Source organism: Phodopus roborovskii, unplaced genomic scaffold (genome assembly GCF_943737965.1).
Source record: "Phodopus roborovskii unplaced genomic scaffold, PHOROB, whole genome shotgun sequence".
In the NCBI taxonomy this organism is placed as follows: Eukaryota; Metazoa; Chordata; class Mammalia; order Rodentia; family Cricetidae; genus Phodopus; species Phodopus roborovskii.
The window spans coordinates 33,968,147-33,987,664 of record NW_026126517.1 but is presented as its reverse complement, the minus strand read 5'-3'; the positions used below and the strand labels follow the sequence as shown (position 1 = coordinate 33,987,664).

At 49.2% G+C, this 19,518-nt stretch overlaps 1 protein-coding gene across 1 annotated transcript; it reads right to left on the bottom strand.

Annotated features, from left to right (window-relative positions):
* Nucleotides 1–912: 912 nt before the first annotated feature.
* LOC127231685 (taste receptor cell protein 1) lies at nucleotides 913–19,154 on the bottom strand. Its single transcript, XM_051197400.1, has 12 exons — nucleotides 19,048–19,154; nucleotides 7,424–8,933; nucleotides 5,865–5,926; nucleotides 4,702–4,910; nucleotides 4,429–4,559; nucleotides 4,010–4,074; nucleotides 3,594–3,733; nucleotides 2,470–2,594; nucleotides 2,321–2,379; nucleotides 2,081–2,226; nucleotides 1,760–1,842; nucleotides 913–969 (listed from the first exon to the last, which is right to left on the bottom strand). Exons 1-12 carry the CDS (start codon nucleotides 19,152–19,154, stop codon nucleotides 913–915), a joined length of 2,694 nt encoding a protein of 897 aa, XP_051053357.1.
* Nucleotides 19,155–19,518: the final 364 nt, after the last annotated feature.

Here is a 19,518-nt window from a genome sequence, read left to right as displayed (position 1 = left end):
AGACTACCTATGCACCTTCCTTGGTTTGCTAAGGGGGGCTGGGCTGACTCATGTCCACTCCCCAAAGCAGCTGGGAACATGGCCTGTGTGCTGCTTTGGTTCCCTCTGCTGGAGGTGGCAAGGTGCTTCTAGCTCCACCTGTCACCTCATCTAAGGTCCACTACTGAGGGCAGCCAGCCAGGAGATACTGGTTTGTTTCTTTTTTCTTTTTGCCAGCTGTTGTCTTACTTGCTTTCTGGGCCTCCTCCCTGGATGCCACCTCCAGACTCTTGACAGTGCAGCCTTTTAGGTCCCTTGCTTATTCAGCAGGAAGGGCTATGGAGTCTCTTCTTTCTGGCTGGCCAGGGTGGCTGTGCTATGCTCAGGTTGCCAGGCAGGTGGGACACCTTGTGTAGCCTGGAAACAAATCCTTGGGCAAAGTTGTGATGTCCACCCTGGCGGTTCAGTGTACATGAGCATCCTGGACACTTGCCCTGGCTTTAGCCCAGTATGCTCTGTGTATACACACTGGCTCCTGGTCTCTCAGCTTCCTAAGTGTGGTTCTCATTCCATGGGTAGTGTGTGGTGGCCAGCAGGGCTTGACAGAACATTCTATGGGACCTAACTTTTGTCCTGACTCACCTGTGCATGCTTTGGGGATCCTTTGGGCATGGCCTTAGTATGTGAAAGAAACCACTACCCACCTCCTGGAGAGGTGGAACCTAGGGGGATATGAAGCCCCAAGTGGACTGGCTTTGCAACTGGACACAGGAGCCAATGTTTTCCCCAATTTTATGCAGTGTGGAGGTGGGGTGAGGCAGGAGATTGAAGAAAGAAAGTCCCAGGCTTGCACTTTCTGCTCTAGCAGCTTTAGTCTTCAGGGTTGAGGTACTGTCTGGCAGTCCCAGATGAGGTGAAATGAGATGAGGTGACCTAGGAAAGGTATGGGGTTTCCTTCTTGGTGAAATGGGGAGCAGCATCAAGGGCCACCTGGGGGTATAGAAAGGAGACAAAAGCCAGTAATCAAAACTAAAGTCTGGAAACAAATCGGAACATGGCAGCCAATGTCCTACCTCTTGGAGGATTAGGCAGGAGGACCAATGCAAATTTGAGGCCAGCTTGGGCTGTGCAGTGAGTTAAAGGCCAGTCTGGGCTACATGGTGAGGAAACTGTCATAATTGCTGACTGGTGCTGCCCTCCCCAATCTACCCGGTCAAGGTGGAGTGCAGGCAGGAATTGAGTTGGCATCATCTGGGGCCTTGTCAAGGGCCTGGAGTGGTCATTGACAGTCTCCTTACGTAGTGGGAGTTGAGACCCCTCTGCACATCTCCATTCTCTGCCCCAGTTCTCCCCTTGTGGCCAAAAGTCTGATTTTGTCACCCTAGCCCATGTTGAGAGCTCAAGTGGCTTCTGGGAGGGGTCAGCCTGACCACCCCTTGGCTTTTGCCCGAGGCAGAGTAGATCCCTATTATATGGATGGTACCAGCCAGCACTGTGGCAGCAACTTAGCAGAAGGTTAGGTACATCACACAGAGATATCTCTTCTGTACCACTTCCCCAGGACAACCAGAGTGCTTAGCCTCTGCTTGCCTGGCAGAAGAAGGGCCTCCACACCTTGTGTGGTGCAGCTACTGCTGTGGTGGGGTCTTCAGCCCTCCGGCCTGAACTATGGAGATGCAGTCACATGCCGCTCTAGCTGGCATGTGAAGGGAACTCAGTTGCAGGTGCATTAGCGGGCTGCTTGTTTCTTAGGGAGAAGCTCTGGCCTGGCCAAACTCACCAGGACAAGGAGAGAAGTGATGAGCTGGAGGTTCAATGTGAATCCGTGGCTGGGGCCTCTAGAGGCTCTGGAGCTGGGGGTGCCTGGAGGAGAATGGAAAGGCGGAGTGGATTTTCCATCTTCAAAGTCCTCAGGGACTTGTAAGCCTGGTGGCTGTTCCCAGGATATTTGGAGCCAGTATAGCCTGTGGGCTCACAGGAAGGGTAAGAGCAAACATGGCCATGCAATGCTGTGTGCAGGAGGGAAGGCCAAATTGGCAGAAACAGCAAGGCTGGAGACGGCGGAGGGAGGGAGGATGTGAACAGGGGGAGAGGCACTGACCAAGGACTGGGATGAGCATCTCTAACTGGAGACCCTCAGTTTCCTGCAGGAAGTGCAGGGCTTGGTGCATGCAGTCTTGAATGATGGCCTGGGCTGGTGCAGCCCCAAAGAAGGCAGCTTGCACTTTGGCAATCAGTGGCTCCTGCCTGGGAGGATCATTACAGGCTTCAGGGGGCTGGAGAGATGCGGAGAGACCCTCTCATCCAGCCCCGGGACCCGCCCTCCGAACTGAAGACTCACTGGAATTCCTCCACCACCACCTGACCAAAGTTGTGCAGAGGCTTGAGGGCTGAGGTTATCTGAGGTCACAAGACAACAAAGTGTCACAAGGTTACACAGCCTACGACAGCCATACTCCCTTTCTCCATGCCTCTGTCCCCTCATGTCACCCATTTTGTCAGCAGTCCACGAAGCTCCTGGGACTCAGAACTAGTCTTGTTCTCCAAGGACTCGCTGTAGGGGTGACCCAGGATCAGAAGCCATGTCTCATAAAGTGCCAGCTCTGCTTTCTCCCCTAAAGCAATGGGGCAGGGTGGTGATAGCAGTCAGGACTCCTGTCTTCTGATGGATGCTCTGGGGTAGGACCACACTCTGACCCAGGGTTGTTTGCCCAAACACACTGCTTCTGTCCAGTGATCATCACAGTTGGTCTGAGGCCCGTTTTTGCTGCTTGCTTTTGTTAGACTAATGAGGTAAAATGGACTTACATTTTTAAGTGAATGAAAAGTGTCAACAGTAGGAAATTGTATAGTATGAAAAGAATACAATACACAATTTCCATGTTTGTGTATGAAATTGTACTGGAACACAGCCAGCTCATTTGCAGTGATATACCTTGGAGGGCTTGGCTGTGTTCTCCCTGTATAGGAGGAGCTAGGAGCCACAAACTCTCTTTGTGGTTATCTGCCAGCCCATGCTCTAATGTGTCTAATGGAGGGGTGCTGGCTGGCCTGCTCACACAGACAGCAAGAGATCTTTCTGGCCACTGTGTTCTTTACAATCTCTGATCTCCTGGGAGGGGCTCCATAATGACTTGCAGAAATAGATAGCACAGTCCTACTTGAAGAGGAGTGGGTGGTCCCACTGTCTGCTGAGGGGATGATGGGTCCTTTGAGGGTCACCACTGATGGAGCAGGCAGGCCATATGTTGAAAGTAAGCTTCAGGTTGTGGCTTCAGGAGATTGAGAGACCTTGGATCTCTCCGATGGGAATGCTCAACTCTTTCTTTCAGGGGCCGCATGGGAAAATCATGCCATTCTGACCTTGGTGATAGAGTTGACCCATTGCTGTCTCTTCTCTTGGGACATTAAGGATTAAGGTGAGGATTGAGAGCTGACTGGACCATCTTCTCTCTCTGAGCCAAGTTTCCCACAGAGCTTTGAACTCATTTTTGCCTAATGGGCTGGCGCACAAGCTTTGCTGTTGAGAGTTCTGCCCCTGGCAGGTGGGTGTGCAGTGAGACCTAGAGGGATAGACTGACCCAGAGCCATATGTGGGGCCCAAGATCACTCACCATTGGCCACCATGCTGGATTTCTGGAGGGTAGGGTCTGTTATGTGATGGGCCAAGTAACTGGCCAGGCCTCGGAGGTGGGTGGGGATGGGGCTTTTGAACTTGTATTCCATGTAAATGCTCACCCACTCGTTCACGTTGCTAGGGAAGGATGGGAGAGTGCAGTGTCATGGGCTCTTGGTCAATGCATGCTTCTAGAAGCAAGTATTGAACACCTAAATATATGCCCTATATTCCTACTTCCAAAAGCAGAGCTCTGTGAGGCAGATTCAAGCCCGCTTAGACAAAGTCCTTGTTGGTGGTCTCCTGGCTTTGGGTTAGGGGTGTAGTTGCCTTAGTGCTATACCTCCAAGAGAGTAACCAAGTAGGCTGGGGAGGCGAGGATGGGGCAGCAGGGGACTGGGATACTCAACCTACCTGAATAGGAGCAGGGGCTGGTCCTGGAGATTAGTCTTGTAGAATCTTGACACCTCATGGGTGACCTATAGGAAGTCCTGGAGGTCAGGTTGCCTGGGAAATGCCTGTCCTGAGGCCCAGTATGGGGTGGGGTTAGGCTTTAGATAGGTAAGGTAGGACCCGAGAGCTTTCTCTAGTCTAGTGTGGTCTCCTGGGCAGGGATATCTGGTGACAGCCAAGCCACTGACTTCCCTTAGAACTTTCTCCTCCTTAACCAGCTTCCCTTTAGGGCAGGGCTGCCCCTCCTCCATTGCTTGCCTTCCCACATACACCAAGCTGGTGGGCATCATTGCACCCACCACTAAAAGCTGTACAGGCCTGCTGCCAAGGGAGGCAGGGAGAACATCCCAGTACCAGATGCAGGGGAGAGGACACCTCACCAGCTGGAGGATCTGCTTCTCCAACAGGATAAAAGGTTGGGAACCAGGCAGAAGCAGCTGAGGCAGGAAGGGCCTCATGAGTGTGAAGGTAATGTTGATGGTTTCCCTGGTAAGGTCTTCCATGTTGTACTCTGCAGAGCCACATATAGCCACCTTTCCCACCGTGGCCCACTTAGGGCTTGGGTACATTGAACGGGATCCCTCCAAGGAGACCAGCCAGCCTCCTCCATGGGCGGCTGAGGAGGCATAGGACAGACATTGCTCTAGACTCACCATCAGAGGAGAGGCTGTTGTCAGCCAGGGACAGGTGCCCAAGCAACCATCTGGAGGCCTTCACTTTGCGATACAAAGCCCAGAGGATTTCTAGGGCTGAGGGATCCGGCTGATCAAATACGAGTGAGGCTGTCACTTCTGTAGAACCAGGCCTGCAGGAGGGGGGCAGTGGGGGCAAGATAGGCCTGGCTGGTGCAGAAGACAGTGTGCTGAAAGAGAGAGACCCACCAGGCAGCTAGGAGCGGCAGAGAAGAGCCCTGCAGTATGACTGGAGCGATCGTGTGACCCCTTTGGTGCTGGCTGGGGTCCTTGGTAAAAGGGGCTAAAATCCCCTTCATAGAGGGCTGCTGTAAGGCATGAAGGATGCAGGCGGGCGTGCACACAACAGGTGCTCAGTTAAAGTAAGTTCTCTTGGACTCTTCAACGAGCTGGTTCTCACAGGGGCACTGGGAATCTTGACCAGGGAAAGACTGGGGTAAGGTGTTACTCAAACAAACGCCTCAGAATCTAAAATAACACTTGCTTTTTCCTGTGGGCACCTGTGCCATCCCAGGGCTGGGAGACAAATTGGGCTCAGGCTCAGCAGGGAACCAACAGAAGTGGACTTCAGTTTATTAAAAGGGATTTTTTTTTTTCAAGACTGGATTTCTCTGTGTAACCCTGGCTGTCCTGGAACTCACTCTGTGGACCAGGCCGAACTCAAACTCACAGAGATCTGCCTGCCTGTGCCTCCTGAGTACTGGGATTAAAGCTGTGTGCCACCACCACCTGGCAAAAGGGAAAAATTTTGAAGCAGTTGGGATCATGGCCTGGATACTCCTTCCCCCAACTCTGGAGGTAGTCCACTTTCCTAGCAGCTTGGAATGAGAGAGTTCCACCCAATGATTTACATTTATTTACATAACATTTACATGGCCCTGTCCCCAGAATAAGTAGCAGGATGTGCTCTTTGGCTGCCTTCTCACTGTACACAATCCTGATGTCATCATCCAAACCCAACAGCTGGAATTAGGAAATAGCAGGAAGGCCAATTGAGGTCATTTAGCACAGCTGGTGGCAGCAACAAGTGTGGGCCTCTTACCCACCCATCTGGGCCAAGGTGTTCCTGGACACTCAGGCAGGGTTGAGCATCCTGGGCTAGGTCAGTCCAGAACTACACTTACCGAAATAGCAGGGCACTGACGTTCTTGAAGCTGGAGAAGGCCTCATGGTAGATGAGCTGGAGCTGAGGCAGAGGCATGAGGGTCAGCATGCCCACTGATGCCTTGTGTCCCTCCATCTTCCCTGGCCTCTATTTGTCTCATCCTTGATCCTGTTCCAGCTGGACTTTTCCCAGGCTGTTCCCCTCTGGTAGCCTGAGGCTTGTGATTGCTTTGTACTGAGATCCTAACTGGGATCCATCTGTCCAGAGTCTGCACATGTTTTACCTAGGCAGTCCAGTTACCTCTGGGCTTTGCATCCAGCCAACCACCAGCCTGGGCTGCCACTCCCATCCTCATTTACCATAAGTCCTTTGCCAGTCCCTGTCAACAGTGTTCTTTCTGCCCTGAAGCTTGAGAAGCCCTTCAGTGTTCAATGTGGCTACCCTCTCTCCACTCCAGTTAAAATGCTCCCCACTGCCCAGTGCGGTAGTGCATGCCTTTGATCCCTGCACTTAGGAAGATAAGGCAGGTTCACTGTCAGCCTGGGCTACACAGTGGGGACCTGCTCAAACAGATACAAGCAACAAACAAACCAAAAAAAAAAAAAAAAAAAAAAAAAAAAAAAAAACTCAACCAACCAAATAGACATAAAATCCACAACCAGGCCAGATGTGGTTAACACATTGAGCTTTACAGCACTTCGGAGAGGCATGCCCAAGGACCAATTCAAAGCCAGGTTAACCCTGTTTCAAAACAAAAAGTAAAACAAAACAAACAAACAAACAAAAAAACCAAACCAAAAAGAGGACTGGGCCTGGTGGCACATGACTTTAATCCTAGTATTTGGGAGGCAGAGGCAGGTGGATTTTTGGAAGCCTGGTCTACATGGTGAGTTCTAGGCCACCCATGTTGCACAGTGAGAACTTGTCTCAAAACAACTAACTAAATAAATAAATAAACAACAACAACAACAAAAGGAGGACCCATTGCTGGGGTGGAGTGGTCACCCAGTGTGTGCAAGGCTTCCTAAATTCCTTCCTACAGCTTGTCTGTCATGATTGTAATCTGGTTTCCATCAGACCCAAGGACTGTAGGTCCTATGGTAGGAGCAGTCCTTTGTGCCTGTTATTTCCTGATTACATACAGAAATGAACCATTCAACAGGAGAAATGGCAGCTCCTGTCCAGGATACCTGCCCTGCTCCTGGTTCCAGAATTAAGGCAGGAACTGTGCCTCACTCTGCCAGGGCATCAGGATCCTGAATAAGGCAATATACTGATAAAAAGCTAGCAGCTGCACAGTGAGGACCTGTTCTATTTCTGGTAGGTGAGGCCTCCCGACTGTGAGATTTTCCCTCTGTAATGACTTCTAAGAAGTATTTCTGCCTAGCCTTTCCTCAGACTTCTCCTGGGAGCACAGCATGGCATCCATTAGATTTTATTATTTTGTATCTAGCTGCTCTTAGGAGCCAAGATCTGTGTAACTAGTGTTGTGGCTGTGCCTGGCATACTCAGAAGAGAAGCAGAACAGAAAAGAGTGTCTTCATCCATATCCCTCTACCCGGGGAACAGGTGCCACACCTGGTAGCAGATAAGCCTATTACTCAGCAGTCTTCGATTCAGGGGTATCAGGTTCCAGAAAGCTGTGGTGAAGCATTTACTGTTGATCCTGAAGGTCACAGAGTGGGTCACATGACTAGGTCCTGGCGTGGAGGAACTCAGGTCCTGCAAAAACACTTCTTGACCAGAGTGAGGCAGGGTAGAGGACTGGGTAGAGACAGTACCCCCAGATAACTCTGTGAAGCCAGAGCTACGTGGGGCAGAGGGAGGGTTGGAAAAATGTTGGAGGGAGAGATTGGGCAGGTAGATCAGGCTGTTAGGAATCCGTGGCCCAGGATGACTGGGTCGTTGGGCCATTGGGGGTGCAAGGTTCGAGGTTTGAATGGGAGGGTCTGCAGTTGAGAGTGCAGTCACAGACACAGAAGGTTTAGGAGGGTCCCTGGCCCCTGTGGTGATAGAGGAAACTGGGGCTGGGATTGAAGGTGGTGATGGAAAGAGTAACAAAGATGCAGGTGGTAGGGATGAAGACAGGAGCAAAGCTGATGAAGAGGGTGGAGAGCAGGGGGAGGATGGATGTGAAGGTGATGTTGCCGAGGACAGCAGCAACACAGGAGCACCACTGCATACTGAGCCTGTGCCCAAAGCTGCAGTGTTTTCAGATGACCCAGAGTCCACTGTAAAGGCTTGGGAGGTCAGGTCTGATCCTGATCTCCCTGAAGATGCAGATAACAGAAGCTCTGTAGTTTTCGGTATGTTAGGCATCCATGGAAAGATAGGCAATCCTAAGGGGCTCCTTGGAGCCGGTGCTACAGGTGGGGATGCCTCTGGTCTGGAGTGGCCGTCCCTCCACGCAGGGGGACAAGAGGTGTTCAGTAACAGGCATGGAGCTCTAGGGACTATGGGGAAAAGGGAAGCCCTGATTGGATGCCATGTTGGTTTAGACGCAACAATTGTCTCCAATGATGCAGAGGCAGGGATGGTCCAATACAACTTGGGGACCTTGCTGAACATCTGCTCAGATCCATGTGTGGGAGAAGGCTGTGGCAATGACATAGCAATTGTTTCTAGAGTTCCAGAGGCCAAGTTTTCCTCTACAGGGTCAACCCCAGAGGATACTGGCTGAGAGTCAACAGTCATGTGGGCTACAGATGCTTTCAGGACTGAGGGGATTGGTCCATGTATGTCCCTGCCTGAGGGCCTAATATTTCTTAAGGGGCCAGGCATTGAGGGGGACTTCTGGCCCCCCACTGCCTCCGAAGAAAGGGCTCCTGCCCTCCTCTCCAGGGCCTCCGATTCCTTCTCAGCTGAGTTGATGCCACCAACAGTTTCTGTCAGGATGCCCAAAATGCCGCTGCTTTGCCGAACAGATGTGTCAGAGGCTGAAGGAACCTGGTTAAGGTCTTCATGTGTAGAGAGAAGGGTCAGGGTAGAAGCTGAGACTATCAGGAGGCCTGCAAAGCAAGGCAGGCCTGGTTCTCCAGTGTCTGGTGGGCAGGATTGACCTAGCCTCTCAGACCTCACCCTGTCACATCTGGCTCACTGAGAGCAACACCCAGGCCAGGTTAGGCCCCAAACCATGAAGCTAGTCACTCAAGTTACCTCTCCTCCCCAATTCTAGCCTGGCCGATACCAGGGATGCCTTTACCTCCACCCAGGAATAGACACTCTGAGGACAATGTGACATGCCTTCAGGGTTTGTCATCTGTCACCTTGCCTCCATGTCAAGGACCTTCCCAAGGAGAAGTCTCTCGGGTATAAGTGGTCACTAGGAGTTGAGTCTTGCATACTCTATTCAAACCATGTCTGAAGCCTAGACTAGCTTGATGGGGCTGAAAATACTGTCTGATTCTCTACTGTGGGTGAGGCTGTGACCTGACCACATTCCCTGCACACAGGGCTCTTCTTAGGGGCTGACTGGGTGGTGGAGCACGTACATAGGGAATGTTTGAAGGCTCCAGGGTTAATGCTAAACCTCCCTACACATATATACAGCTCCAAGCAGGTGACCGTGAGTGTTCTCAAGGAGCCTGAGGTCTCCAATCTTTCCCTAGCGTCCCTCAGGCTGGTCAAGGCGGGGAAGGTGTAGACAATGAAGGGAAGCCCTGAGGTGGGAATCATGGAGTTTGCTGAGGATTCTGCCCTTCCTTACCAAGTAAACAGGTGATGGGGAGAGGGAAGCCAGCTCACCTACCCCTTCCCTACTCACCAGCCAGAATTCCAGCTGCAGGAAACCATCGTTTGTCCATGCCTCAGGCTCCTGCTAAGACTTCCAAGGATGCAGTGCCAAGTGACAGACAATGATGACCTTTGCAAGTCCCCTTCAGGAAAGGACTCATCAGGTTGGGGTAGAACTTAATGTAGAGCTCTTGCCTAAAATGCTGGATGCCCCGAGTCCCACCCCCATCACTCAGCTATCCACTTCTGCCAGTGGTTGTTCAGAGTTAAATGTCATTTTGGGCATGGAGGAAGCCCTGAGTGAGTGAAGTCCTGAGTGGATGTGTGCTGTTGACATGGGCTTGGCCCTGTGACAGATGCCAATGCCTCAGTCCCATGGGAAATGGCAAAACCTTTCCTAGGCAAGGCTCCCCTACCGACTGCTTGTATTGAAATATGTTAAACCTGCCTCCTTCCTTGTTCAGCAATATATAAACCTCGACTCCTTGTTTATCTGTGTGCATTAACCCCACCTCCTTGATTTAGCAGTAAACAATGACCCCACCTCCCTGGTCAACTGTATATGATAAACATGCTGTGGTCTATTAGAGAGCCTAGGCCACCCAGTCCCAGATTTTCTGTGCATGTGACCATGTCTGTCATTTCTTTATTCCTTCACCACCCCAGTCAGGTCAATTCCTGGAGCTATGATGGATGAGGAAAACCTGTCTTCAGGAGAGGAGGGAGTTCCAGTGGCATTTTGGTGGTAGGGGATATAATGACCATGGTAATCAGAGATGCGTTATAAGGGTAACAAGGTGCTGTGATGTGGGAGTGTGTGTGTGTGTGTGTGTGTGTGTGTGTGTGTGTGTGTGTGTGTGTGTGTGTGAGACAGAGAGAGAGAAGATCTTCTACTCAAAGCCCCTGCCCTGCCTCTGTCCTATTCCATCAGACAGGGAGGGCCTGGATTATGGCAGATCTGGAGAGAGCCCCATTCATGTTAGTGGTCCTTCCTAAAGTTCTGGTCAGAGCCATGAACTAGGTATGTGGGGATGGCAGGGGCTTTGGGTAGAAGGGTCCTTTACAGACCTTTATCAAGCTGCAGTTTTGTGTCTGCCCTGCCCATGTTGGTTAGGGTTTTGATTGTTTGTTTGTTTGTTTTTCATCTTAACTCAAGCTAGAGTCATCTTCTGAGGAAATGCCTCCATAATATTGGTCTGTAGCAAGTCTATGGGAGCATTTTCTTGATTAATGATTGATGTGGGTGGCATGCCACGCCTGAGCAGGTGGTCCTGGGGTATATTAGAAAGCCAGCTGAGCAAGCTGTGGAGAACAAGCCAGTGCAACACAGCCTTCCTCCATGACCTCTACTTCAGTTCCTGTCTCTATGTTCTTGCCCTGAGTTCAGCTTTCTCTTTGCCTGGTGATGGACTGTAAACTATAGGCCAAACAAACCCTTCCCTCCCTACGTTGCTTTTGGTCATAGTCTTTATCACAGCAATAGAAAGCTAAGACATGCTCACCCACACTGCTGGAGCCTGGCATAGGCAGCCTTGAACTCCTTAGCACCCTTGGCTCAGGGATAAACAGGGAGCAGGCTCATGCCTCAACCCTCTAACTCTTGCTTGCAGCCGTTCTGATCATGTCTCCTGGCCTCTATGGACCAACCCTGTTTCCGGGTCAATACTTTCTTGGTCACCAAAGCCTTGATAAGGAGAAAATAACTAGAACCCTGAAGGAGGGAATTCTCCATTAGCAACTGGGCCTGGGGAGTCCCAGCCAGGATCCTACCAACCTGCAGCTCCTTCTACTTGGGCACATCCCTCCCACCTGAAGGTGTCTGTCTGTCTTTTTAGTTATATTGCTTAACTGACTGTTGAAGCAGGACTTTACCATGTTGCACAAAGGTTCTACCTGTTATATTCCCAGTCCTTTAATTTTTCTTTTTTTAAATCTTGAGACATTGTCTCACTAAATGGCTCAGGTTGGTCTTGAAATCACTCTGTAGCCTAGACAGTTCTTGAATTGCAAGCTTCCTGCTGCAGCCTTCCTAGTAGCTGGGGTTAGATTCCTGTATCAATAGGCACAGTTGCTAGAAATATTTTCTAAGAGGTAAAACTGTCGCCTATGGCACAATTCTACCCCAGGTCACAGATCCACAGTTCTACAGGCCTTCCCGTCCAACTCACTCTCTTGGCTTCTCTGACATTTGCTATGTGTAGGCCGGTGCACTACTGTATCTCCGAGGCTGCTGCCTCTTCCCTACTATCCTTGGAGAGACATTTCAATGCTGGGCTGAGAAATGCTATGGGAGAGATGCCTCCCAGGAACATGAGACAGCTTTGGCTTTGACATCTCCCACCTGCAATCCTGGTTCCGCTATGCCCATTCTCCCCGAAGCGGCCCCTTCCCAGTCCCCAAGCCTGTAAACACACTTCTGTGTGTCTCCTTCCCTCGCTTGTGTTCCCTGGGTGCCCAGGTCTTACCTGGTATCCCTGGTGCTGCCAAAAAGCCTCTGCCCTTGAGGAGGAGACTAGAGCTTGGTGTGATCACCCTCTGCTCCACCCCTGTCAGGTGGGCAGGACTACTGCTTTCCCAATAGCCTAAGGTTAAGGAAGATCCTGATGGCTCTATTATAAAGAGTGAGGCTTACTCATAAGACTCTCTGCCCCTCTGCCCTCCTGCAGGCCAGACTGGGCTCAAACTGTCAAACTGGAGAAGTTCATTTGTTGAGGCCACAGTGGAAAAAGCTGTAGCTGCCTAGGGAGCCAGCCTTGTGGTATGTACTTTAATCCTAGTACTTAGAAGTCAGAGGCAGGGGGATTATCACAAGTTTGAGGGCAGCCAGCTTGGTCTACATAGTGAATTACTGTCTAAAACTTAAATAAGTAAGTGAGTAAGTAAATAAATGAGACCAAACCAGTCCGGACCTCCAGGCTCAGAAGCCTGGCTCTCAGGAGGCTAAGGCAAGAAGATTGTAAATTCAAGGCCTGCCTAGGCAACTTATCAATATCTTGTCTCAAAAATAAGAGAGGACTAGAGGTATACTTCAAGCCATAGAATTCTTTTCTAGGAGTAACTTTGCAAAGATTCTTGGTTCCAGCCCTAATAGGAAGAGAGTGAAACCAGGGTTCAGTGTGTATGAGAGATGAAAGCTAATTTATAGTTAGAATTAGTACTCAGTCTGTGACAAGTGTCTGGGCTCACTGTGGACTAGGGCTAGGCAAGTTTAAGACTGGCAGGGGGTTGTTCTCCCTGCTGACTCTGGGTCCCCAGCCAGATACAATGCCACCTATACATGGAGTAAGTTAAATGGATTCTGGCCCCACACCAATGTCTCAAAATGTCAACAAAATTAGAAGATCTGTAAGTGCTAGGCTGTACCAAGGTCTGGCCCAAGGGTTTGATAACATTTTTTCTTGTGGGCCAATTTTGATCCTCTGGTCAGGACTCTCTTGGCTCTCTAGCAGGGTTCTCTTCCTCTTAAAGCTCTATGGCCCTGGCAGCCACACTCCAGCCCTATCACGCTCTGGTCCCTAATACAGCTAAGTGTTCGGGAGACCTCTTACCCTAATGACTAAGTCACGGATTCCCACAGGCTGTATCTTACCTGGTACCCTCTGCAGGAGGAGATGTTATTCACTGTTTTCCTGTGTCCCTGGCTCAAAGACGGAGTGTGCACATACTCAAAGGGTCTTGAGAGGGGTTAGTAGGTAGGATGGAACCTTCTGGGGTTGGGTTCTGAGCCAGATAGACATTTACCTAGACACACAGACAGATGGACCAGCAGATGCTCAGCTTTGCTTAAACAGCTTCCAACAGGAACTTTCCTCATTGCAGGAATGGGGCACCAAGATGGGCTCTCCTTCCTGATACCCTCTTCCTGGATCCCATCCCACACTCTGTTTGAGGAAGAGTAGCATGGAATCTTTCACTACTCAGGAGACCTCCAGTCCCTGGATGTCATCTTAGTCATCAGAGAGGATACTCTGACAGCCTGAGGCTCAACCCAGCAGGACAGGACTAGCAGCTCCTCTGGAGACCAGGCAGAAAAGAGTGAGATGCCTAAGAACCTGCCTAGTTGTCTGGAGCGGTCTTTGTGGGGCTGCAATCGGAGCCAGCTGAGCGGCCCCAGGTCCATACCTGAGTGGGGGAGTGTGGATGAGGGAAAGGCTAACTACAGACGATAAAGTCAGAGAGACAGAATAAAGGTCAGGAGGGCAGATCAGTCAATACTGAAATGCCACAAGTTTATTTTTTACCACTCTTTTATACCTTGTCCAACAAGGGGAACACAGTATCATGCATAAGGAACAACCAGACTTTTCTTCCTCACTTATTCTAAGGGTTCAGTAACCACACCTTAGCTCCAACTTCTCTTTCTCTAGCCTTGAGGTCAGGAGTAGCCACACCTCAGATTCAGGTCTGTTGTTATTTAGACTAAGATAGCCAAAACATCCTTCTGTAGCTACACCTTTGACCTTTAGGTCTTATGACTTGCTGACAGCTTTGAACTCTGTCCTTGTGCCAAGATGGAGTGCAGCCATCTCTAAGGGCACCCACACCTGGTTTCTTTCCAATTCTGGATTCTGCATGTGGCACTAGAGGCTTCAGTACTGGGTCAATCCCATCCAGAATCAGCCAGACTCCTCCATGCACTGGCCATGTTCTTGCTATGGGGGGGGGGGGGAGGAAGGGAGAGGGAGAGAGAATTTGTCTACACTCTGTGCTGCCAGGATAAGAGTTCCAGGCAGGAGGAACAGCAAGAATTTGGCCCCACAGGTAAAGAGGTGAATGGGTCTCTCTCTCCTCTCTCTCTCTTTCTCTCTCTCTGTATGTGTGTGTGTGTGTGTGTGTACAGACAAATGAGGGAAGCTACAATCCCAGGATTCCCCAGTCTTTGATTCCCTGCTGATCTTAAATTTCAAGTCATGGATCCTCCAGGGTCTTGGAAGGGTTTTGGTTAACGTCCTGCTATCTTCTTCTCATCTAACTTTCTGGTTCATCCTCCTATCTTCTAAGCTGGTTGTGTGAGCTAGAAGCATCCCCTGAGCCTGCCAGCAGCTAGGTCAAGCAGACAGGATGCTTGGCTATCATCAGGATGTCCTGGCCCATCTTTACCCCATTGGCTACTATACTGCTTCACTGAGGGATAATGGTGTTCTGCTGGTGCTCCAACCCGAGACTTGCTCCTTGCCTCCAAAGGTGCTTCTGCTTCCCCTTCCTGCTCTTTCCTGCCAGGCTGGCACCTGGCCTGCCAACTTGCCCGTACTGCCTGGGTATGTGTGGTATTAGAAGAGAGTGAAATCATTTGGACACGGTGATGAAAGACTTAAACTAGCAAAGAAATGAAATGGAGCCCAAATAATTGAAATGAAGGGCAATCTGACCCAGAAAGCTGACCAAGGCCACTGTGACTTAGCTCCTGGAATTTGCTAACCACCAGCCTTGAGATAGCAGAATACCAAGAATTCACACTGCCCCTCCTTTCAGCAAGTCAGCAGGTGGTAAATGGGGTCCTTAAGAAATAAAGAGATAGCTGCAACTCCGGTTTGCCCAGACAAGATTAATTAGCACACCCAGAGGCCCTAAGGTCTGCTGACCCTAACTAACAGCGAGACCATCCACCCTCAAAGGGTCAATGGACAAAAGGATCACATCCTCTCCCTAAGCTTGTGGGTTTTGCCTTTAAAAAAACGACTGTGCCTGGAGAATGACACTTCTCTCTAGCCTGCGTGCCGAAGGGTCCCGTTTACACAAACGTTTCTTGTTCATAAAACCTCTTGCGTGTTACATCAACTGGACTGGCCATTGAGTTCTTGGGGGTACCGACCGAAACTGGGAGACTCCTCATTCTGAGGGTCTTACATTTTTGGAGGTCCCACCGAGATCTGGTCGACCTCCAGACTCCATTCCATTGCCAGTTGGAGGTAAGATAGGCTCGCAACATATATGTTTGATGTATGTCTGATGTGTCTGATGTTATGTGTTTTTGACTTGAGTTTGATTTGAATCTGTGCCTGCACAGGAATGACTGCCCCAGCTACAAAGGGATTTCAACTTACCTGACAACCTATGCCAAAATTAAGGTTTGTTTTTGTTGGGATAGTTCCTCATGTAATCCAGGCTGGCCTTGAACTCAGTATGTTGCTAAAGATAGCCTTGCACTCCTGATCCTCATGCCTTCATCTTCCAAGTTCTGGGATTTCAGCTGTGAGATGCCATACCCAGGTTACTTTCTTATTTTTGAAGCAGGTTCTCCTTGAGTTGCCCAGGCTGGCCTTGAACTCACTATACAACTTAGGTTGAGTCTGTACTTTCAATTTCCCCCTTTACTTCCCTTTGTAGTAGAGATTACAAAACAGACTGGTTGTGCTGGGGTGTTTGTTTTGTTTTGAGACAGGGTCTTGTGTATCTGAGATTAGACTTGGATTTGCTATGTACTGAGAGTGACCTCAGCAAATAGCTTCTGCCCCAACTCTCAAGTACTGGGATTACAAGCTTGTACTGCTTTCCCTCGCCTTGATTTTGAGGAGCCTTTAATACTATCCTTGCCTTCCGCTAAGTGCAAATATTCCTGAACAGCTAGCTACTTAGAAACTCCTTTTGCTAAATGATGTGATGGCTCTTGGGCCTGCAGGTAACAAAAATCAGGTGGGACCAGGACCTATGCCTTTGTTTCATGCATCTCCTTTGCTTTGTGTCACTTGTTTGCCTGTGCATGTATACAGATTAATAACTCAGTGACGAGTGTCTGAAGACTCTTCCTACTAAAGCCTAAAGGCAGAGCAAGAAGAGGAACTGAGAAACCTCAGCATTGGCTTTTACAGTGTCTTGCTCCAGACTCCTCCTAAAGTGTGCCTGAAGCTGTCTAGTCATTGTCCTAAGCTTGCAGTTACCTTGGATTCCAAAACATTGAGGCTTGAAAGGCATGTCACTCTATGATGACTCCAGAGCAGGACTGATTCTCTCCTTGTGTCTCTCTGCTTCTCTGTCTCCATCATGCTGGGGTCAAAGGCGAACATCACAATGCTCAGTTCCTTTTGTTTTTTTGATATCATGTCTAGTCTGGACTAGAACTTTTTATGTAGACCAGGCTTTTGTCAAACTCATGGCAGTCTTCCTGCTTTGGTCTCCTGAGTGCTGGAGTTACAGGCATAAGACACCATACTAGGCAGAAGTGAGTAATCTCATGGGAACCAAATTATACTCCTCACACGATGACAGTGGTAACTTCCTCCAACTACCATGAGAAGCAGATCTGATAGTAATCTACCACACAACATGTTGACCAAGACTCTTAGTTATGTTCTTCCCACACCCTGCCATATTTTTCAAACTTAAAACTCACTGGGAGTGGTGGCTCAAGCCTCTAATCCCAGAAGATGGGAGGCAGAGGTGTAGTGAGATAGTCCTTCTGTGGCACTGACCACGCCCATTGGGGGGGTGGAGCCATGGGCGGAAGTGACCTGTGGAAGGAGGTCGGAGGAAGAGCCGGGAAAAGCTCTCTTGCTGGCGTGACTTGGACAGGAGAGCATCCGGTGGAAATTGCTGGTGTTCATCTGTCTAGGCTGTAAGTTATTTCTCCCTGAATAAACATCTATTCGGCCTATTTGTTTATCCTGATCCTTATTTAACCGCAATACAGAGGCAGGAGGATAGCTGTAGGTTCAAAGCCAGCCTGGTCTACATAAGAAGTTTCAGGCTATCCAAGCTCTACATAGCAAGAACTTGTTTCAACAAAACCTCAAGCTTATATGTTAGTACCTCAAAGACAGACCTGGAGGGTTAGAGATGTTACTCAGTTGGTAGTATGCTTACCCAGAATGCACAAGACTTTGGTTCCACCCCCAACATAACATAAACTGGGCATAGTGGCACATGCCTATAATCTCAGCATTTCAGTGGTGGAGGCAGGAGGATCAGAAGCCCAAGTCATCCTAAGAGACATAACAAGGTCAAGGTCAATCTGGGCTAAATGAGACTGTTAAAAGAAGTGGGGGGGGCTTTGCTTAGGGTCATTGGAATCCTTATCTGTATTTCCCAACATGGCCCCATTGATGTAAATATATTTTTTTCCACTTTTCTACTGTTCTCTTCTTTAATTGGCACATTGGGTCAGGTGGTGTGGCCTAACCTGCTTAGAGCTGATGGAGTTGGCACTTTGCTCTGAAACTCCAAAATCAATTAAATATTTATCATGTGTATGCTACCCTGGACATTTAAAGACCATTTGTGTCAGGGTGGTGGTGGTGGCAAAGTCAGTGTATGCCTTTAATCCCAGTACTTAGGGAGGAAAACACAGATCTCTGTGAGTTTGAGGCCAGCCTAGTCTACGGAGCTAGTTCTGGGACAGACAAGACTACACAAAGAAACCCTGTCTCTAAAAAACCAAACTAATCAACTAACTAACTAACCAACCCAACGAACAATATAAATAAACATGGCAGTTGCCACGGTCTCAGAACTGGGAATGTTAGAGCTACCTTTTCCCTCTCTTCCCGTCTCTATCCCTCCCCCCTTCACCATCACCACCTCTTCCTTCCTTTAGACATGGTCTTGCTATATATACCTGGTCTGCATTCCTTCTGCCTCAGCTTTCCAAATACTGAGATTACAGGCATATATCACAAGCCTAGAAAAAAGGCATATTTTATGTTTAAGTTTTAAACAATTATTTATTTTTGAGACAGGGTCTTACTGTGTAGAGCAGGCTAGTCATAAACTCACAGAGATCCATTTGCCTTTATCTCCCCAAATGCTAGGATCAAACAGGTGTATGAACATCTCTGGCAAGCTTTCTTTTAAATCAAACACTTCTGATTTAAATCTGTGTGTTTTTGTTTGGGACAGGAAATCTGGTCTCCTATTGACAGTATGGACTGTGTTTGCTCATGCAAAGCACGGCTGTGGTGGTTGCTAACTCTGTTCACCCGATGGTTTTCTTTGGTCTACAGCTATCACAATCTTCCTTGGGGTTGGGTGCAAGGCTGGAAAAGTATATTCAATCTGAAAACTGGTGTGCCCTATGAATTTCAGTGGAGGAGTGAGTATGTGGAGGCGGCCTGGCGAGTCAGTCATTCTTGTGTGTAACTCAGAGTCAGCGGAGGCCAGGAAGCACTGCTAAGTGCTTAGAGAGGCATTCTGAAGAGGGTCCGAACAGACAGGCATCATGGTACAGGACTAGCTTCAGTACACTTGTGCTTTACTTTCTTGATGCCTCTGACTTTCTCTTCATCACTGAGTCTGGGTAACTCAGTGCAACCCTTTTTATTTTTTTTCCAAACCTGAAAAAAGGGCCAAGGTTAGCGGAGTATTATTGTGTTGGAGGCCCTTGATTCAGTCCCTAGTACCATATCGCCACTTCACCTGAGAACCCACAAGCTTTAGCTCAGGCTTCTCTATGGAGGAATCCAAACCCAGATAACATAGACGTGGCTCTAGAGGGGAGATTTTTAGAACACGGAAGTGTGCGGAGCATGGATACTCACTTGCTGTGGGCAGGGGTGAGGTACTGGGGTGTGGCAGAGGCAAGGCTGACTGACACAGCAGCTTCGGACCACAGGTTCTTCAAGTCAGCCTCCTGGGCCAACCGCATTAGCAGCACGTATCAGCTTAGCAGAGGTCCAGACTTGATTGCTCCCTCAAACACCTGAATTAGAGCATGGGGTGAAGCCAGCCCCTGTGCTGACCCAGCCCTGTGTCTGAGTCTCAGTTGGATAACATCTGAAAATGCTATCAATGTCTGGGTTGAGCTCTTCTGATCCGTATTGGCTTCTGCTTTTCCAGACAAAGCATTGTTTCTGTTTCTTCTGGAACCATTTTGAAATAAATCAACTGCAGCTTTCAATATTCCTTCAACCATTACAAATACACCCTTACAGAGAATGTTACATAATATAGCTTGACAGCTTTCTGCAGCTGACTGAAATTGTTCTGAGTACACAGAATCATAATGGCCA